The 20,925-nt window shown below is 37.4% G+C and overlaps 1 protein-coding gene across 2 annotated transcripts in view; it reads left to right on the plus strand.

The window, feature by feature from the left end:
* MCU (mitochondrial calcium uniporter) overlaps window positions 1–17,598 on the plus strand; it is a 185,904-nt gene extending 168,306 nt beyond the window's left edge. The window contains exons 5-8 of one of the 2 annotated variants that reach the window (XM_004021456.5): window positions 2,099–2,259; window positions 3,931–4,134; window positions 14,097–14,213; window positions 15,599–17,598. In XM_004021456.5, the coding sequence (XP_004021505.1) occupies window positions 2,099–2,259; window positions 3,931–4,134; window positions 14,097–14,213; window positions 15,599–15,676 (560 nt within the window). In that variant the 3' untranslated portion in view covers window positions 15,677–17,598. Of the gene's footprint in view, window positions 1–2,098; window positions 2,260–3,930; window positions 4,135–14,096 lie in introns of both variants that reach the window. The other variant, XM_060406663.1, reaches the window with a different exon arrangement.
* The last annotated feature ends 3,327 nt before the right edge of the window (window positions 17,599–20,925 follow it).

Consider the following 20,925-nt stretch of genomic DNA (forward strand, 5'->3'; position numbering starts at 1 on the left):
ATGAGTTGCTCTTCAAATCAGGTGGCAAAGTCTTGGAGCTTCAGCATCAGTCCTTCCAGCAAATTGATTGGTTTGATTTCCTTGTTGTCCAAGGGACTTTCAGGAGTCTTCACCCACACCACAGTTTGAAAGCATCAATTCTTACGGGCATTTCATATAAATGGAATCATACAATATGTAGCCATTTGTGTCTGGTTTCTTTCATTGCATATGATTTTTTAAGTTTCATCCATGTCATGGTATGACATGTTAAAATTAATTATAATAACTTTTAAACTAGTCTCATATATCCAAACTATGATTATTTCATTTTATGTATCATCAATATAAAACTTTATTAGTGAGATATTTTATATTCTTTAACTTATATGAAGACTTTTTTTGTGGTGTAAATTTTCTTTAGAGTACATCTCAGTTAAGTATAGTCATCTTTTAAGTGTTCAACAGACACATGTAGTTAGAGGCTACCATATTGGATGGCACAAATTAGATAGGACTCCTGGTTTTAGTTCAGAGCTCTTTTCACTGCATTGTACTTAAAATGTACACATTTTTCTGAAGATATGGAAGCAATATTTAGAGAAATTATACTGGAATCTAAAATGAGTTTCACCTAAACTGCTCCATTTATACCTAATTTTCTTTTTTTAATTAATTATTTTTTAAAATTTATTTATTTTAATTGGAGGCTAATTACTTTACAATATTGTAGTGGTTTTTGCCATACATTGACGTGAATCAGCCATGGGCTTTCATGTGTTCCCCATCCTGAACCCCCCTTCCACCTCCCTCCCCATCCCATCCCTCTTTCACATACGATAAGATACATGTTTCAATGCTATTCTTTCAGATCATCCCACCCTCGCCTTCTCCCACAGAGTCCAAAAGACTGTTCTACACATCTGTGTCTCTTTCGCTGTCTCGCATATAGGGTTATCATTACCATCTTTCTAAATTCCATATATAACGCATGACTAATTCTGACCATGGCTTATTTTGATTTAGAAGAAGGCCGACCTTCTGCTCCAGTTAACAGAATGTCACATTTAAGGCTAATAAGATTCTAAAACAAAAGCTTCACTTGGGTGCTTTTTAAATTTTTTTTTTTTAACTTGGGTGCTTTTTAAAAAATTCTTTGACAGCTAAGATTAGCTGGCTTTTTATTAAATTTTCAAAACAATTTTTAGGGTTCTGGAAACACATGCTATTCACAGAAGAGGATAGTGAATCAAAGAATTATTTAATCATTTACCTTTTCAGTCATTCTCATGACTTCATGCTCTTTCAAGCTTGATATTGAGACTCATACAGCTATTCCATGTCTTTGCCCAACAGGAATAAATAAAAATTGATATGTTGGGGGAAGGTATATAGAGGCTAAGATTATTAGGATGATGATATTTTTATTTATACCTTTGTATTTGCAAATTTGAAATACTGTATGTTTTTCCCTCAAGTGTTAATTACTAAAGGGAAAATATGACCAATTAAAATGGCAAGACCACAGATAAATTATAGATCAAAATTTTAATAAGCATGATAATAATCAGATTAATTCTAAACTTCTCTACTAGTTTTTCACATATTATTTTAAACTTTTTGTCTTCATCTAATGAAGATTATTATTACTTGTAGCATTTACACTTCCAACAGTATAATGGTGGATGTTGGCTTCAAAATTTTCAAGTTGCCCAAACTGGGAACTTACTTTCTAGGATTTATAGACTCTTCCTTTTTAAAAAGGAGCTATTCCTTTCCTTCAGTTTAGCACTGCAGGTAGATTCCCTATAGTGGATGAATCTGCCTTGTTCTTATCACTAACAGCCCTTGGAATAGCAACTCTTTATTTAAGGCAGCAGTCCCCAGCCTTTTTGGAACCAGGAACCAATTTCATGGAAGACATTTTTTCCACAACCAGGGCAGTGGGAGGTTGGGGAGGACAGTTCAGGATGATTCAAGCCCGTTTAATTTATTGTGCACTTTATTTCTAATCTAATGCTGCCGCTGATCTGACAGGAGGTACTGGTCTATGACCCCAGAGATTGGGGGCCCTCGAATTAAGGCTTACATTTTTAAAAACATAATCTTTTTCTTTCAGACCTCTTAAGCCATGAAAATGCAGCAACACTGAATGATGTAAAGACACTGGTCCAGCAGCTCTACACAACACTGTGCATCGAGCAGCACCAGCTAAACAAGGAGAGGGAGCTCATTGAAAGATTAGAAGATCTCAAAGAACAGCTGGCGCCCCTGGAAAAGGTGCAAATTCAAATTTCACACTTTTCTCTTCACTAGTATTTTTTCCAGAGCATATATGTTTGCTTTTTCCCCCTTCCAAGTTGTATGTGATTGAATTATGTTAATCTGATGAGTTGGGGAATTGAATCATAAAAATCTTCCAGTTAAAGCTATGAAAGAACTTTAAAAGAAATAGTGTGGGCCTTGATAATGTACCTAGAGCTTTGAGGCCTGAATAAATTCTCATTAACCAAACATACTACCTTTATGACAAAGATTGAAATAATTGCTGATCAAGAAGTATTCTAAGTGAGGTGAATAATCATTTTAGCCAACTTAAGAATTAATATTATATGGAATATCATGCAACTGTTAAAAAACAATTCTGTGGATATAATATGCTATAGAAAACTCATATTTTATGAAAAGTAAATTATAAAATAATGTACACATTAGTGCATTTTGTTATTGTTTAGTCACTAAGTCGTCCAACTCTTTCGTGATCCCAAGGACTATAGCCCACCAGGCTGTCTGTCCATGGGATTTCCCAGACAAGAATGCTGGAGTGGGTTGCCATTTCCTTCTCCAGGGAATCTTCCCAACCCAGGGATCAACCCCGCATCTCCTGTACTGGCAGATAGATTCTTTACCACTGAGCCACCAGGGAAGCCCATGGTAGTGCCTACTGTGATTCCGTTTTTAATTGAAATATATGTTACACATATAGCCACACAGACACACGCACACACACAAAGAAGAAAATAGAAGGGACGTATTCCCAAATGCTAATAGAATAATAGGATTATGAATAACTTTTCTTCTTTATACTTTGCTGAATGTTTTACACTGAAGATATGTCATCCTTATTTTTTAATAATAATACAAGTATTTCCACTTTAAGAAACTAGACTATATTAGAGATTAAGGAGGAGAATAAATACTCTTAATATTGTGCTTTTTTCTTATTTCCTTAAAAGTAATGAACATATATCTCAAGGTTGTTCTCATTAAATTTAAGACCTTTAGAAATGTTTGAGGAACTATTGTAAAGGGAGATGAAATTTAAACTTTGTATTTTCAAAATGTAAAGCATTTTTTAATGTATTAGCTATAACAAAATAATTATCATCCTTTTACTGAATATTTAGTTTGTGCTGGGAATTGTCCTACGTATTTTACCTGTATTCTCTTATTTAAATAAGAGAATTGTTTACACAGAACAACTCATTAATGAAGTTATGGTAATTCTCAGATCAGGGTCTGAATTTAGCTGTTCTGAATCCAGAGTCCATTTTCTGACTCACTGTGCTGTTTTGCCCCAGTAGACCTCTTGAGTAAAAAATTAATGATGGATTAAATCTTGAATGCTACAGTTAGAGAACATTAGCCTATTTTTGTTTCCCTCTTTCAAAGAAAATAATCTTGTGGTTGGATAAAGACCTATTGAAACTAACTTATTTCACCATATTTTCAGCCACTAGTGTACTAAAAATGTTATTCCTATAAAATATTATTCAGTAAAAACTGCAGATATTATTTAAGAAGACAAACTATATTTCCTAGAATTCAGACTAACTTGTATCTTGATTGCAAGCCTTGTTCTTAAGTGAACATAGAACAGTTTAAATAAGAGTTTAAAACTGGTTCTATGTCAAAATGCTTTCGAGTTGACTGATCATGTGCAACCTATAGGTACGAATTGAAATCAGCAGAAAAGCTGAGAAGAGGACCACTTTGGTGCTATGGGGTGGACTTGCCTACATGGCCACACAGTTTGGCATTTTGGCGCGGCTCACCTGGTGGGAATATTCTTGGGACATCATGGAGCCAGTCACCTACTTCATCACTTACGGAAGCGCCATGGCGATGTACGCATATTTTGTAATGACACGCCAGGTAAGAATTCCTCTTCAAGTAACTTTTCGTGACATAGTGAAATTTTGGTTGTCAAAGTAGTTCTCTTTTCTCTCATATTCTTTATAAGGCCAGTTCCCTTTAAGTAAATCACTTACCTTTACGCACAGTCACTCACACACACACAGACGTGCACATGCTCATGCGTGCCGATTACGTATCAGGTACTAGTCCAGGCGCTAGAAATAGAGAAATAGAACACGTGGCTTTGGCCCCCATGGAGCAGACTATTAAGAGAACCATGTAAACTGCTAAATTCATAATGATATTATGGTAAGAGAGACAGTAAGAAGGCAAAGGAGAAGAGAGGTCAGCTGTAGGATAACTTGTTCAGCTCAGTTGGCTTGGCTTTTTATGTACTGTGTAATTAATGTAGCAGTCAGATGGGGTAGTTTTTTGTTTTTATTGAATATTTGGAATGGAGAATTGGTGAAAACTAATCAAATAAAACTCTGGGTTGCTTCTAAATGTATCAGTAGTATAGGTATTTGTTATTGTTATTTTAATGTCAAGGAAGAGAAGTGAAAGGTATCTAATCACCATTCTGTTCTTTAACAATCAAGGGTCATGAATTAAATATCAGTATCTAGAACTAATTGTTGCTGTTAGTGCTGTTTTTTTAGTAGCTTGGAAGTCCATGGGAAGTATGAGGGATTTATTATTGCTTTATGTGATACAACCACAGATCCAGGCTCCCTTGAATAAAAATCATTAGAAATAGTTGAGACAGATGAGAAACTTTTTCTGCTTTCTTAAGTATCAAAAGAATTCTGAGAGTTGCTTCTTATGTTTTTACATGGCCGCTGTTGAATGAACACAGGTGTTTTGTTTCTGTTGTCATTAGACCAGTGGTCATAGGTCTACCTTTGTGAGGGAAAATGAAAGCTCCAGGGTGTTAATTAACCTTTCTGGGCCTCCCGAATTTGTCTAGTGGGCAGAAGAAAGTACATTGCTCATGTCCTGCTATTGTTTGCTCAGCATCTCTAGCACTCAATCCCATGTCTAGCTCGAATATGAGTCCTGTTCACTCTACATGAACAGAGCTGGCAACCAGATCAGTCTTATCTAATCACACCTCTGGGCATGGCTTGCATATGTCTGTATGTCCATGTCTTTCCCTCTTTGTCTGCCCTGTCCCTCTCCCTCATATATCTCGTTGTTGTTGTTTAGTTTCCAAGTTGTGTCTTACTGTGATCCCCTGAACCGTAGCCCACCAGGCTCCTCTGTCCATGGGATTTCCCAGGCAAGAAAACTGGAGTGGGTTGCCATTTCCTTCTCCAGAGGATCTTCCCAACCCGGGGATTGAACCCACGTCTCCTGCATTGGCAGGTGGATTTTTTACCACTAAGACACCTCTTTAATGGGTTCTTTTTATCAGTTGAAATCTAGACTCTTTAGCCAATGTTCATAACTGGTTGCTGTCCTTTCCAAATGTCTCTCAACTCATCTGTGTATGTACTAGGTATTTTAAACACATTTAATTACAGTTGTCCCTTGAACATCAGGGTTTAGGGGCATCAACCCTCTGTGAAGTAAAAAAAAAAAAATCCACATATAACTTACAGTTGTCCCTCCGAATCCATGGTTCCTCTGTATCCATAGTTTCTCCGTATCCATGGTTCCCCATCTGGGATCCACCTGAGTGTGGATCATGTAGTGCTATGGTATTTACCACTGAAAAAAAATCCACATATAAGTGGACCTGTTTGGTTCAAACCCATGTTGTTCAAGGGTCAACTGTATAGTCTTTGAATGTGTTAGTCACTCAGTCATGTTGGACTCTTTGTGACACTCCAAGGACTGTGGCCCTCTAGACTATCCTGTCTAGACTATCAAGATTGCCAGGAGAAATATCAATAACCTCAGATGTGCAGATGACACCACCCTTATGGCAGAAAGCAAAGAACTGAAGAGCCTCTTGATGAAAGTGAAAGACGAGAGTGAAAAAGTTGGCTTAAAGCTCAACATTCAGAAAACGAAGATCATGGCATCTGGTCCCATCACTTCATGGCAAATAGATGGGGAAATAGTGGAAACAGTGGCTGACTTTATTTTGGGGGGCTCCAAAATCACTGTAGATGGTGACTGCAGCCATGAAATTAAAAGATACTTACTTCTTCGAAGGAAAAGTTATGACCAACCTAGACAACATAGTAAAAACCAGAGACATTACTTTGCCAACAAAGGTTCATCTCGTTAAGGCTATGGTTTTTCCAGTGGTCATGTATGAATGTGAGACCTGGACTATAAAGAAAGCTGAGCGCCAAAGAATTGATGCTTTTGAAGTGTGGTGTTGGAGAAGATTCTTGAGAGTCCCTTGGACTGCAAGGAGATCCAACCAGTCTATCCTAAAGGAGATCAGTCCTGAGTGTTCATTGGAGGGACTGATGTTGAAGCTGAAACTCCAATACTTTGGCCACCTGATGCAAAGAGCTGACTCATTGGAAAAGACCCTGATGCTAGGAAAGATTGAAGGCAGGAGAAGGGGACGACAGAGGATGAGATGGTTGGATGGCATCACCGACTCGATGGACATGAGTTTGGGTAAACTCCGGGCGTTGGTGATGGACAGGGAGGCCTGGCATCCTGCGGTCCATGGGGTCACAAAGAATTGGACATGACTGAGCAACTGAACTGAACTGAGACAGTCCTACTGTATGGTCTTTATTTCCCCCCAACGCCCTGAGTTTTCCACCACTTCCTTCCTTCATATCATTCTATTAACTGGAAAGGTTTTCCTTGTTGATCTCTACCTGATACGTCAAGATTTAATTATGAAAGTGTGAACGTGTTAGTCGCTCAGTCGAGTCTGTCTGTTTATTACCCTGTGGACTGTAGTCCTTCAGGTTTCTCTCTGTCCAGGGGATTCTCCAGGCAAGAACACTGAAGTACATTGCCATGCCCTTCTCCAAGGGATTTTCCTGATCCAGGGATCAAACCTGGGTCTCACGCATTGCAGGCAGATTTCTTTTACCATCTGAGATTTACTTAATGCTTCTCTTTCATTAACCTTTGACTACTTCCCTGCAGCCCATTTTGATCTCTTCCTGTTCTGAATTCCTTTGGCATATTGTGCCTCTCATTTCATTCATCTTATGCCATCTTGTATTATAATTATTCCTGTTCAGTGTCTTGTCCCTTCTACTAGACTGTGATAGTTTTTGAAGCAGGGTGTTCAATTTTTATTTCCATACCATGCCTAATACAGTGCCTATCTGTCCTACTGTTTAAATGCTGAACTGCTGTGATTCCTCAACATTTTTGCTGCCCCCAAGTGACTGGTTGCAAAATAGCAGTAGTAAACAATTTAGTCTTGTGAATAGGAAAACATTGACCAAATTGAATATAAAATATTCTTCCTCATATCAATATCCATAATTAACACCCATGAAGCAAAAGCCTATTCAGTAGCATTTAAACTGTTGAATAAGCATTTATTAGCAGCCTAAATCGGAGAAGGCTACTCCAGTACTCTTGCCTGGAAAATCCCATGGACGGAGGAGCCTGGTAGGCTGCAGTCCATGGAGTTGCTAAGAGTCAGACATGACTGAGCGACTTCACTTTCACTTTTCACTTTCATGCACTGGAGAAGGAAATGGCAACCCACTCCAGTGTTCTTGCCTGGAGAATCCCAGGGTGGGGAAGCCTGGTGGGCTGCCGTCTATGGGGTTGCACAGAGTCAGACACGACTGAAGCAACTTAGCAGCAGCAGCAGCAACCTAAATAGATTCCAAAGTGTATTAAGTTCCAAAGAATTTTTATAAGATGACAAGTTCCTTGAGATCATAAAATCAAGTAGAATATTGAATTTTACTAATATTTCAGTGAGTCCTGAGAACCACTTTCTATCATATGAAAAAGGAGCCTGATGATAAGAAAATGCCATTTGAAAAAGTTACTTCAGCAGGCATGTGAACCACTGTTCAATACCCTAGCCCAAGTATTTTCAACAAAGGGGATGTCACCTTCAAGGAGGCAAAAATTGGTTCTTGAGGAGTAAAACATCTTGGAAATTACAACAGATAAATGGATATACAGTCTATCTGTGGTATTAAAACCTCTTTGGGGAGAAGAGGCAGCTAAGGGGAAAATATCTAAAAAGGCAACTTAAGGTAATGATGAAAAAAGATTAAGAAACACTGGCCTAGCCTTTAATACCCTTTGTCATCTCAGTTCCAACATTCATGCTTTATGTTCTGTTATACTCCAGCAAACTGCTTCAGTGACCATTCAGGACCTACTTATAATGAAAACTAGTTAGGCTCCTGACGTTTCTCTTAACTTGTTTCTGTAACCTTCCTCATGTGTTGCTTCCTTTTCTGTCCCAGTTAGACCATATTGTCATTCTGTTCAATCACTGCTCCATTGTCTTTCCATTATATGTACTTTGTAAACTCCTAATCTTGGATAATTCTAGCCATTTACCATATATCCAGGCTACTGAACATTGCTAGAGAAAAATCATGTAATAGTATGGGATGGGCAACTTCTTGTGTTTCTAATTAGATTTTCTTCCCCCATAAAAAATTATTAGTTACTTCAAGACTTCACATCAAGCTCCTCATCCCACCTTTAACTTTGCCTTCTACTTCTCCTAGAAAATTGACCTTAACAGATAGAAGCTTTCTAATTCCTAAACGCTGTGAATTTAATAGTATCCTTACTGACTTTCATACTATTTCCTTAAATCCAAATAAGAGGTAGCATTTTCCTAATCAGGGCTAGCTCTTCTACTTTCTCTTAATCTTATTACCTCCTTCCGGAATCTTACCCCAGTATATATTTTTTGTGTGTTCTCTATGTTACCAAACTCTCCCTCTCTGACTCTCTTTCCTTTATAATAAAGCTCTCCATGTCTTTCCTCTCAGTTATTATCAAATCACCAAGTTTCTAGAATAGAGTCTAGCATGCAGTTGCTTAGTAAATGCTTGTTGCCCAAGAGAGGATACATAGACTAGATCTGAATAAATTGTATTAGTGTATACATTTATATTCTTACCAAAGATAAGTAAGTAGCGTCACAGCAACTTAGATGAAAGTAGAGGGCTTTCTCTCAAGGTTTTAATCCAGCATTTGTCCCTTCAGTTCAGTTCAGTTCAGTCGCTCAGTCATGTCTGACTCTTCCCAACCCCATGAATCGCAGCATGCCTCCCTGTCCATCACCAACTCCCTTAGGTCAATATTATTTGATCCAGATCATGATTCTGTCTTTTTATAAAGCTTCCACAAACCCCTCAACTACTGTTCAGTCATTATCTGTCATCCTCAGTATTTAAATATTTACTTCTTTTTCCAGTTGTGGCATACTAGGTAATCAGAACAATGCTCTCATTAGGAAATGTTAAAATAGTTAAACAAAACATAAAACACATCTGCCTGTAGTTTCTAGAGAACACACAGGATAACAAAAATTACCAGGCAAGGACCAAAAGAAGAGAAGTCTGAGTAAGGTGAGTCTGGTGTTTAGGTGTCCTTTTTCCCCTGGGGATTTATACTGATTAAAGGCTGAGAGGCCAAGAAGCTGAGCCATACTTGATAACCTAGAAGGACCAAAGCCATAGACATTCATGTCCAGGGATTGCTAAAATAGGTTGAAACACGTTTGCTTTGGTTTGGAATTTTAAAGGCCGCTGTTGTAGAATAGAAGAACCTGTTCTTTGAATCATCCCAGTGTGGTAAATTTATTGAAGTAGTCCTGGAATACTGGAAATCCCATAGTGCTAATCTCACAGGTTCCAGGCAGAAGAAAATATTACTCTCCCTAGGAGGAGATAACATTATCCTAAGCCTAAATACAGAGTTTAACATACAATAAAAAATAAACAGATACACAAGAAAATACCTATAAAACCACCAGACGTTTGAAACACAGATAGGAGATCTAGTAACTGGATTTATCAGTCAAAGCCTTTAAAATGATTATACTTACTATATTAGGGGAGATAAAAGGTAAGGTTGAGAATATTAACAGATAACTTGATTCAAAAAAAAAAAAAAACAATGAAAATTCTAGAGAACAAATTTAATGGATTGATTTAACTGCAGAGTAGACATAAGTGGGATATAGTGACCTGGAAATAAATCAGAAGAAATAAATAAGGAAAGACATAAAGAAGTAAAATACAGGAGAAGGTAAGAAGTATAGAGGATAAAGTGAAAAGGCCTAATACATTTTTAATTTTCTTAGTGTCTCAGAAGGAGAGGAGAAAAAGAATGGGAACAAACAATATTTAAAGAGCTGATGACTGAGAGTTTGCCAAAATAATGAAAGACATTAATTTATAGATTTAAAAATTCTGTCAAATACCAACCAATACAAGGGAAGAGAAGCCCACATCTAGACACATCAGAAGGAAAATTGCAAAAGACAAAGAAGAAATCTTAAGAGAAGCAAAACGAGAAAAAGAAAGCATTGCCTTCAAAGGAGTCACTGTTAGGTAGTGTGTCAACCACAGAAATGAAGGTAATCTCAACCACCAGAAGATAATAGAATGGTGCCTACAATGTGTTAAAAGAAAATAACTGTCAACTTAGGATTCTATACTCAGCAAAAATATCCTTCCAAAATAAAGGTTAAATAAGGATGTTTCCAAACAAAGGAATAGAGAACTTGTCACCTGTAGATCTGTACAAAGGAAATACTAGAGGAGGTTGTTCTTTGGGCAGAGGAAGGTTATCACAGATGGAAAGTCAAAAAGAGCAGGAAGGAATGAAAAGCCTTGAAAATGGTAAATCTGTGAGTGAATCTAAATGACTATTAAATGGACTTCCCTGGTGGTCCAGTGGTTGAGAATCCACCGGCCAATGCAGAGAACACAGGTTTGATCTCTGGTCCAGGAAGATTCCACGTGCCGCAAGGCAACCAAGCCCGTGCAGCACAACTAGTGAAGCCCGCACCCCCCAGAGCCTGTGCAGCAAGGGAAGCCAGCACATGAGAAGCCCATGCACCGCAACTAGAGAAAGCCCGCGTGCTGCAGCAAAGACACGGCACAGCCAGAAAATAATGCTAAATGAATAGTGAATGTGTAAAACAACCTAATAAACTCTTATGGAATTTAAAATACAGAAAAAACTAAAACATACAAGAACAGCATCTGTATCTGGAGGCGTCAGTGAACTGGAAGGATTCTAATGTCCCTTTGTTGCCTAGAAAAAGGGTAAAAGTACCACTTCCATTCCACTTTTATTTTTGGTCCTAACCAGTGCAGAAGGCAAGAAAAAGATACAGTGGATGAAAATATTGCAAAGAAAAACAACTGACATGATTCATAGATTTTGCACATAGAAAAAATTTTAAAACATATATAGATAATTGGTTAGAAGTCATAAGTGAGTTCCATTAAGGTTACTGGATACAAGGTCAATGCACATAAATGAGTTACATATCTATATGCCAACCACAAATGGTTAGAAAATGAAACTTTTTAAAAGATGCAACTTAAAATGACTTTTAAAAATAAATCATGCAAAAGATATACAAGATATCTATGTAGAAAAGCATAAAATAAAAGGAGATTTAATAAATGTAATGATACCACATGTTCATGGACCAGAAAAGTAAATACTGTAAAAATGTTGGTTCTATCCACATTGATCTGTTAGATTCATTGAAACCCCAGTTAGAATCCCAATAAGTTTGGGATTGGGGGAAGAGATTTGATTAAGCTACTTCTAAAATTTATATGGAAATAAAAAGACTAAGAAAAGTCAATAAACTCTTGAAGAAAAACTACATAAAAGGGTTTACTGTATCAGATATGAAGACTACACCTTTAGTAGTCTACAGTACCGAGGACACTACGGTACTACAGTGATTGAGACAGTGACACAGGGGTGGACGAATGGTCCAGTGGAATAGAAGAGGAAAGTAGGAACAGTCCTAGTGTAAGTGAACACTTGATGGTAAAAAATGGCCCTGCAGAGAAAAGGGCTTTTGGTAAATGGTGCCAGGACAATTGACTGTCCGTATAAAAAAAAGAAATGGCCTCATCCTTATACTCTAAACAAAAATTAATTCCAGATGGATTGTTGATCCAAATGTGAAAGGTGACACAATGAAGCTCCTGGAAAATAATAATGTAGAAGAATATCTTCATTACTGTGGAATAGGAAATAACTTTTTACACAATAAAAAGTGCTAGCCATAAAAAATAGGAATAATAAATTAGGCTGTATTAACAATTAAGAACATCTGTTTACTGAAGAGCACCATTAGGATGGAGAATGAGCTGGGAAGAGATGTTTGCAGTATGTATATCCAACAAAGGATCCATATATATTAACAAATCCTACAAGCCAATAAGAAAAAGACAGACAATCCAGATATGCACAGGCACTTCTAAAAGAGGGTATGCAAACGGCCAGTAATATAAAAGAGGATATGAAAAAGCCTCAGCCTCACGAGTCATCATGAAAATGCTGTATATCATCAAGAGAAGTAAAAACGTGTGTCTACATAAAAATTTGTACATAAATGTTCATAGCAAGATTATTCATAATAGCCAAAAAGTGGGAAAACCTGAGTATCTATCAGTTGACAAGTAAGTAAATAAAATGTAGCATATCCATTCAATGGAATCTTATTTGGCAATAAAAAAAAAATTAAAAAAAAAAAAAGAAATAATGTACTGATACATGAAAAAATAGATGAGCCTTGAAAGAAGCCAGACACAAAAGGCTATATGTTGTAAGATTCCACTTATGAAATATCCAGAATAGGCAAATCTATGGAGACAGAAAGTAAACAGGTAATTAACCTAGAACTGAAAGTATGGAGGGAGATCAGAAGTGATATTAAAGGGTATGGGGTTTCTTTGGGGGATGATGAAAATATTCTAAAATTTACTGTAGTAATGATTGTACAGTTCTGTGACTGCTAAAAAGCACTATTATACCTTAAATAGGTAAATCGTATGGTATCTCAAGTAAAGTTGTTTTTAAAATGTAAGGTAGGGCTCCCCTGGTGACTTATGAATCTGCCTGCTGGTACAGGAGACACAAGTTCAGTCCCTGGTTCAGAAAGATCCCACATGCTGTGAAGCAAGTAAGCCACCCCGGAGCCACAACTGCGAGCCCCCAGGTGCCTAGAGTCCGTGATTCACAGCAGGAGAAGCCTCCGCAGTGAGAAGTCTGCACACCGCAGCTGGAGAGCAGCCCCTGCTCTCTGCAATTGGAAAAATCCTATGCAGCAACCAAGACCCAGCACAGCCAAAGATGAATAGATAAAATTTTATAAAGTGAAATATGAGGTAGTCATGTAAATAATATAATTTAGGAGTTTGGGATTAACACATACACACTACTATATATAAAACAGATAAGCAACAGGGACCTACTGTGTAGCACATGGGATGATACTCAGTGTTTTGTTATAACCTGTATCTGAATCACCGTGCAATACACCTGAAACTGGTACACGCAGAAGGTGAATATCGCAAACATGATACTGAGTGAAGGTAGTCACGCACATTGCATACTCTCTGACTTCATTTTTATTAATAGAGAATTTTAAAAACCAGGTGAAACTGATCTGTAGGGCTCAGGAAGATGCATTGTAAGTGAGAAAGCTATAAAGAGAGCAAGAAAACAGACACTATAAAGGTCACGATGGTGATTATTTTGCAGGGGAAGAAAGGGTGAGTGATTGGGCAGGGGCAGGAAGGAGGCTTCTGAGTTATTGGCAATATTCTATTTTCTTTACCAGGTGATGATTAACATTTACTATGTGAAGATGATTCTTTAGGAAGTACATTTTTGTTTTGTGTACTCTTCTGTGAGTGTTTTCACACAAAAAAGTTTTAAGAAATAAATATTTAACATAGCACATGTCAGTAGTATATCTTTATATGCAATCATGTGTACTGAATCTAATCAATAGTAAGGGCTTATTTTGTGACGATAGTGTGTTAAGGACTAATAATTTAAGTTTTCTTTTATTTTTGTAGGAATATGTTTATCCAGAAGCCAGAGACAGACAATACTTATTATTCTTCCATAAAGGAGCCAAAAAGTCACGTTTTGACCTAGAGAAATACAATGAACTCAAGGATGCAATTGCTCAGGTAAGTTTTCCAAAAATGAAAGTAAACCCCAGCCCCATCATGTACAGTGGCGGCATCATCGTCTATAATCACACTACTTAAATGGGTAAACTCTGAAAGAATGATCCAATCCTCTTCCTGTGCAAATTATTCCTCAACCAGTAGAAATGACTGTTTTAACACATACACCTCTCCAGGAACTTCTATATAACACAAGCAGGTATTATATAACACAAGAAAAAATAATGTGTCCGATCTATCCTGTTAACACTAGCATATTGAAATTTTTAGACCTATTTTAATTTTTTAGTTTGTTTATCTTTACCTTTCTGTCTGCTTTTATCTTTCTCTCTTTTTTTAATCTTTCTACAATTGACCCCCAAGATCTCTCACCTAAAATGTGTGGTAGCAATGGGGCAAAAATAAAATCCAGGTAAAAGAGAGCCTACTAGGAATCTTTGCCAGGTGCAAGTCAGAGCTTATTGAGCTACTAGATGGTTTTTTAAAAGATTGGTATTTTATTTCTTATAACAGTTACCTCTTACACATTTCTGATTATGCCTCCCCCTCACTCTGATATCTTTGATTTTGGTTAAGAAATACTCATTCCTTTTCTTTGCAGTCTTTCATTACTTTAGAGGTTTTTTAAAACCTCAGGAAACCATTCCCTTCTCTTCAAAGTTTAATTATCTTCTCTGGACCTTCTCCACCTTCTCTCTCTCTTTGTGGTGATGGGGTTGTGCTCTGAATAGGTTTAATTTGTCTTCCTGCCTCGGCCTAAGTGAATTCTTACCTTCTGTTGCTGTGTGTGGTAGTTGTCAACTGGAGGGAATGTAGCAGAGTGGTCTCTAGAGCTATGACAAAAATAGGTGCTTCAGCCCCGTCCCCACACTGAGGGTGAGGCCCAAGCATGTGTGAGTTTTGAAAGTGCTGCAGTTGACTTCACATCCCTATTTTTAAAATTACTGATAAATGAAAACCTTAAACAGCAACTAGACAAATAACTAAAGTCTTGAGCAGCATAATTTAAATTCTGGCTCCAAAAATACATAAATTCTGGCTCCATACAAAAGTTTGTGCAAGGGCTTCTCTGAAGAAATGCCATCAAGGTACATCCAATGCTCTCGCATTCTTGAGCCCTGAGTCCTGCCCCGTTGATTGCACAGCCTTTGCTGGAGGCTCTGTTGACAGCTGAAACTACCAGGATCAGCTTCTGTTTCCATACCCCTTTACTGTCCTGCGCCTTTAACACCCTTGGCCACTGAGGCACTCGTACTTTCAGAGTGATTCAGATGATTTCTCTGACTCATAATGATGGAGGAAAGACAATTTCCTTTTCTCAGGAGGCAGTAATATCATTGAAAGCTTGCCTAGCCAGTTTTTCTCACCTTTTGTTTCTATTTTAGGCAGAAATGGACCTTAAGAGACTGAGAGACCCATTACAAGTACATCTGCCCCTCCGACAAATTGGTGAAAAAGATTGATCTGCAAAGAGCCTCTGAGTCCTGGCAGAAAGAACACCTGTTTAAAACTATGGCCTTTTTAATTAAAGCATTGCAGGTGGAAGCTGGGAGCCATGTTGGGGTAGAGGGTTTTTACCTTTAATTAAAAAACAAAAACAAAAAGATCTTAGGGAAAAAAAGGAGTGTTAAAATCTGAGGATCACGCTTTTTGGAATATAAGCTCAAAGGGCTTAGTGAAATACTGTCTTAATCAAGCATCTCAGTTTCTGGATGAAAACGATGCACTATATAGTTGGGAGATTAGATTCACAAAGAAAAATTGATGCTGGGGGTGTTTGTCTCTTGCATCTTCTTTGCAGGGTCAGCAAAACAGTAACACACCAGCACCCCACTCAACTCTAATTTTCTTTTTTTAATTTAACTTTTCTTAATTTTGACATAGGAGTAAATAAATCCACCAGAAAAGCAAAACCTCAAGATATGTGGGTGACAAACAGAGTCTGAGCCCATGTCATTAGCTTTTATTTTAGACTGGACCCAGTCTCTGCAAAGTTACCAGGAAGCTCTCCCATTTGTGCACATTTCTGACCACCCACACCTGTTGATATGCTAATTTTATCCATATGATAATTGGAACCAATTTATGACTGTTTGATAATTGACACTTTGGATTATCCCTTCATACCTTCTTAAATGTCTATATATTTCAGTGCTCTGAATCACTATCTAGAAATCATTGGCAACACTGCATGAGGTTTCTTTTGTTTTGTTTTGTTTTTTACTAATTAATCTTTAAGAGGAAGACAAATTTCCCTCCTTTATTTAACTATCCCATTGATATTCCTCTCTCCCTCCACAGCTCAAGCCAGAGGGGGAATGTTTAGCTATATTACTGAATCAGGAAGATGTAAGGTTTACAAATTGGCTAAAAATCATGGCTCTGTAGCCATTTCAGAACCCGAATAGTTTCATTGCTGTTAATCTGCTTGTATGACAGCATTCCAGGCCACACAGATGGCCTTGCCTTGTCTGGAGGCTTTGTTAGTCTTGAAGGATACACACTTCCATGCTGTTTGTGAACCCTCCCACCTCCACCACTTAAGTAGTTGTAAATCAAGTGAGTGGATCTCAAAGGGTGCAATTTATCTTTATATAGTAATACATTTCTATGGTTTCTTTCAGCCTACCCTCTTCACCCTATTTTTTCTTATCTTAAATTGAGAGACAGAGGAAATAATCTTATACTCTATCAAAATATTTTCTATCGTATTTCCAGATGACATCTGCACTTGGAGAGTCAAAGGAATCTGTGTCTAATATCCTGTTTTTACTAATAACGACTTGTGGGGGCAGGATGAAAGGATGATGGGGCTTGCCACACAGCTAGTTGATTCACTTTGTTCTTTCACATGATCCGTCCCTCCTCCCGTGGCAAGGGTTTTCTTTCTCTTTTTCTTCCTTCTTTGGGATCATTGTGTATGAAGAGAAACACTAAGTGACAAACCCAGACTCCAGGTGCCTTGCAGAGGCTGAAGGCCAGCCAGGATTGCTGCTGCTGCTGCTCCTGCCACCACCCCTCCCTTCCACTGGCATGACGGAATGAAAGGATGCATGCCTCCACTTCCCATCCCTCCTCCCACTTCCTTCCTCATCCGCCCCCAAGTTGTTCAGCCCCCTTCCCTCATTTATTTCTGTTAAGCTCTGTGAATTATTTTTAAACCATTTATCCTGTTTGTACTGCAGGGTTTTTAAGAAGAAACAGCACAGTGCAATGAGCAAATCCTTTCAGGTTGTGTGGGAGGCTAGGGAGGGGAGAACGTGAAGAAAAGTCCTTTAAACAAATAGCAAAATATTGAACATGTGTAAAATCCTGTATCATTTATGAAATATGTATAAAAAGCAATGTACCTTCTGGAACAATAAATACTTATTCAATTTTTGAACTATAGCATCTCATTCTTTAAAGCAAAGCAACCAAAATCAGAAATTAAAACAAGCTTGTTTTCTTCTGATTCAAAGTAGGAAGGTTTTAACGTCTAAAATTAATGTTTATAAAAATACAATTTGGAAATTGTTTTGTACCCAGAGCCTGTATTTTTAAAAGGCATTTCACAAAGTCTTCCTAAAGTTAAGATGGTTGACATTTTCCTAGGTTTTCAGAGCCACCAGAAGTTCAGTTATCAACAACCCAGAGAGCACTGACAGAAGACACTGAGACTAATATCCTTATCTCCTGGCTAACAGGAGCTATGTCCATTGTATCAGAACACCAGTGTGGTCTCCTGGACTCCAGAAACTTGTTCGAGAATGAACTAAGATCAAATTCTGATTATTTTAAGAGTTTGTATCAAATTTACAATGTTTACCAAATGGGAAGATACCACATGCTGCCTAGTCCATTGAAGGCATATTGAAAAGCACATGTTAAATCTCTGCATTAAGTGTAGTATGAGATATACTAAGAGCCTCCACAGCCAGGGTCCTGCCTCCAGTCAGCTCACAGCCACTGACACAGACATTCCTAAGATACATAAGGCTTAAGAAGATACGATTGAAAATGTTAAGCTGTTGTTTGCATTCAACAAATAACAACTACACTCATGCCCCTATGGTCAACTAACTAAGACAAAGTAGGCAAGAATATACAAGGGAGAAAATATAGTCTCTTCAGTAAGTGGTGCTGGAAAAACTGGACAGCTACATGTAAAAGAATGAAATTAGAACACTTGCTAACACCACACAGAAAAATAAACTTGAAATGGATCACAGACCTAAATGTAAGGACAGCTAGCATAAGACTCTTAGGGGAAACCAGACTACTCTCTGACATAAATTGCAGCAATGTATCTTTTGATCCACTTCCTAGAGTAATAAAAACAAAAACAAATGGGATCTCACTAAACTTAACTTTTGTACAACAAAGGAAACCATTAACAAGACAAAAAGCCATTTGCAAACTAAGCAACTGACAAGGGATTAATCTCCAAAATATATAAATGGATCATGCAGCTCAATATTAAAATAAGAAACAACCGTATCAAAAAATAGGCAAAACATTTACATAAACATTCTCCAAAGAAGATAGGCAATGACCAAAAAGATTAAAAGATGCTCAACATCACTAATTATTAGAGAAATGCAAATCAGAACGACAATGAGGAATCACCTCCCACCGGTCAGAATGGCCATCAAAAAACCTAGAAACAATAAGTGTTGCAGAGGGTGTGGAGAAAAGGAAATCTTCCTACACTGTTGGTAGAAATATAAACTGATACAACCGTTATGGAGAACAGTATGGAGGTTCCTTTAAAAGCTAAATATGAACCACCATATGATCAAACAATCCTATTCTTGGGCGTTTATCTGGAGAAAACTGGAATTCGAAAAGATACATGCACCCCAGTGTTCATTGCAGCACTGCTTAAAATAGCCAAGACATATAAGCAGTGTAAATGTCCGTCAGTAGAGGAATAGATAAAGAAGATGATGGTTCATATATACAGTGGAATATTAGCCATAAAAAGAAAGAAAGAATGCTATTTGCAGCAATATGGATGGATGTAGAGATTATCATATTAAATGAAGTAAGAGAAAGAAAAATATCACATGATATTACTTATATGTCAAATTTGATTTTTAAAAAGTGATAAAAATGAACATTTATAAAACGGAAATAGACTCACAGATCTTGAAATCAAACTTATGGTTGCCAAAGGGGATGTGTTGGGGGAGGTGATAAATTAGGAATTTAGGATTAACATATATACACTATATAAAACAGGTAACTATTAATAGTAAGGACCTACTGTATAGCACAATATTCTGTAATAACTTACATGAGAGAGTCTGGAAAAGAATATATATATGTGGGTGTGGCTGATTCACTTTGCTGTACACCTGAAACTGGCACCATTGTAAGTCAACTATACTCCAATAAAAATGAATTTTTAAAAGACAAATAATAACTACATATTCCACAATATCCCGTTATGCTTTGTAGAATAACAGAGTATTAAATTCATTTGTGAGTGTAGGTAATGCAGTTTTGCAAAGGGATCATAAACTTAGAGCTGAAAAAAGTATTAATAAAATGATCCTCAGAATATGGTGCCTGGAACAGCAACTTACATCTCCAGAACTGCAAGTTCTCTGCTTCCTACTGAATCAAACAAGGAGTTAGACAACAGCAATCTGTGTTTAAAAAGTGCTCATAGTGACTGATGCAAACCGTTGACCTCATCAAACCATTGCTCTAAAGGAAAGGAGCCTGAGACGTAAAGAGGGTAACTGTGTCACAAGTCATCAGTGAATCCTGTGATCAGACAACCAGAACAAGTGAGAACTGGTGAGTACGGTGACAATGGTAAATGGAAAGGGCAACGGTCGAGTCGCATGTACATACTGTTGTATCTCGCGTGGGAAGGTGTAGTGGTAAGCACATCAGAAACATACAAATAAATTGAATTTTTTTACTCTATCTGGATTTCACAGAAAAGTGAAACTTCTTTGATTTCAGAAATCAAGTTCACCAAAATTATTAAGGATTATAATTCATTTTTATCACTACCAATAACCTTTAATTCATTGCTTTCCCAAATAAGTCCAAACTCCTTATTTTCCAAAATGCACTGTGTGGTTATTTCCTTAGGATAAATACATAGGTTAACTTTAACATGTGCTACTGAATATAAAATGACCCACTTTATAAATTTTCATTTATGTACGTTTTATAAATGCATCATCCACTGAAGAATCCACCCACCTTGAAACCACCCTCAGCTGCTGTGGCGAATAGATGCCCAGTCACTCAGTCATATCTCATTCTTTGCAACCCCATGGACTATAACCCGCGTCTCTTGACGGCTTTTCAGTCATTTTGCAACTTTCTCTGCCCACAGTTTTATATTAGGTTTCTCCAAGTTCCCATGTTGGACCCCATTTTCCATGGATGGTCTCATCCATTCTCCCCAATCCCAGTTTCAGTTACCTTTTATAAGCTCGTAGCTCTCAAATTGTTATTCTAGTTCAGATTTCTCCTGAAGAGCAGATGGGTTAACCCACCTCCTAACTGACCTATTTTCAGCATTCCTGCCTAAGCATTAAATTGGTTCAGTGTCACCAGGGTATTTTTAATTTCTCTTAGCACATACGTTGTTAGAAAAATAAGAAAATACAAAGACTTAACATTAAATGTGGGAGAAGGGAAGCTAAAACACCACACGAAGTGGTCAGCCAAACCCGGGATGTGAGACATTCTATAGGACAAAGGA

The sequence above is a fragment of the Ovis aries genome, chromosome 25, assembly GCF_016772045.2.
Source record: "Ovis aries strain OAR_USU_Benz2616 breed Rambouillet chromosome 25, ARS-UI_Ramb_v3.0, whole genome shotgun sequence".
In the NCBI taxonomy this organism is placed as follows: Eukaryota; Metazoa; Chordata; class Mammalia; order Artiodactyla; family Bovidae; genus Ovis; species Ovis aries.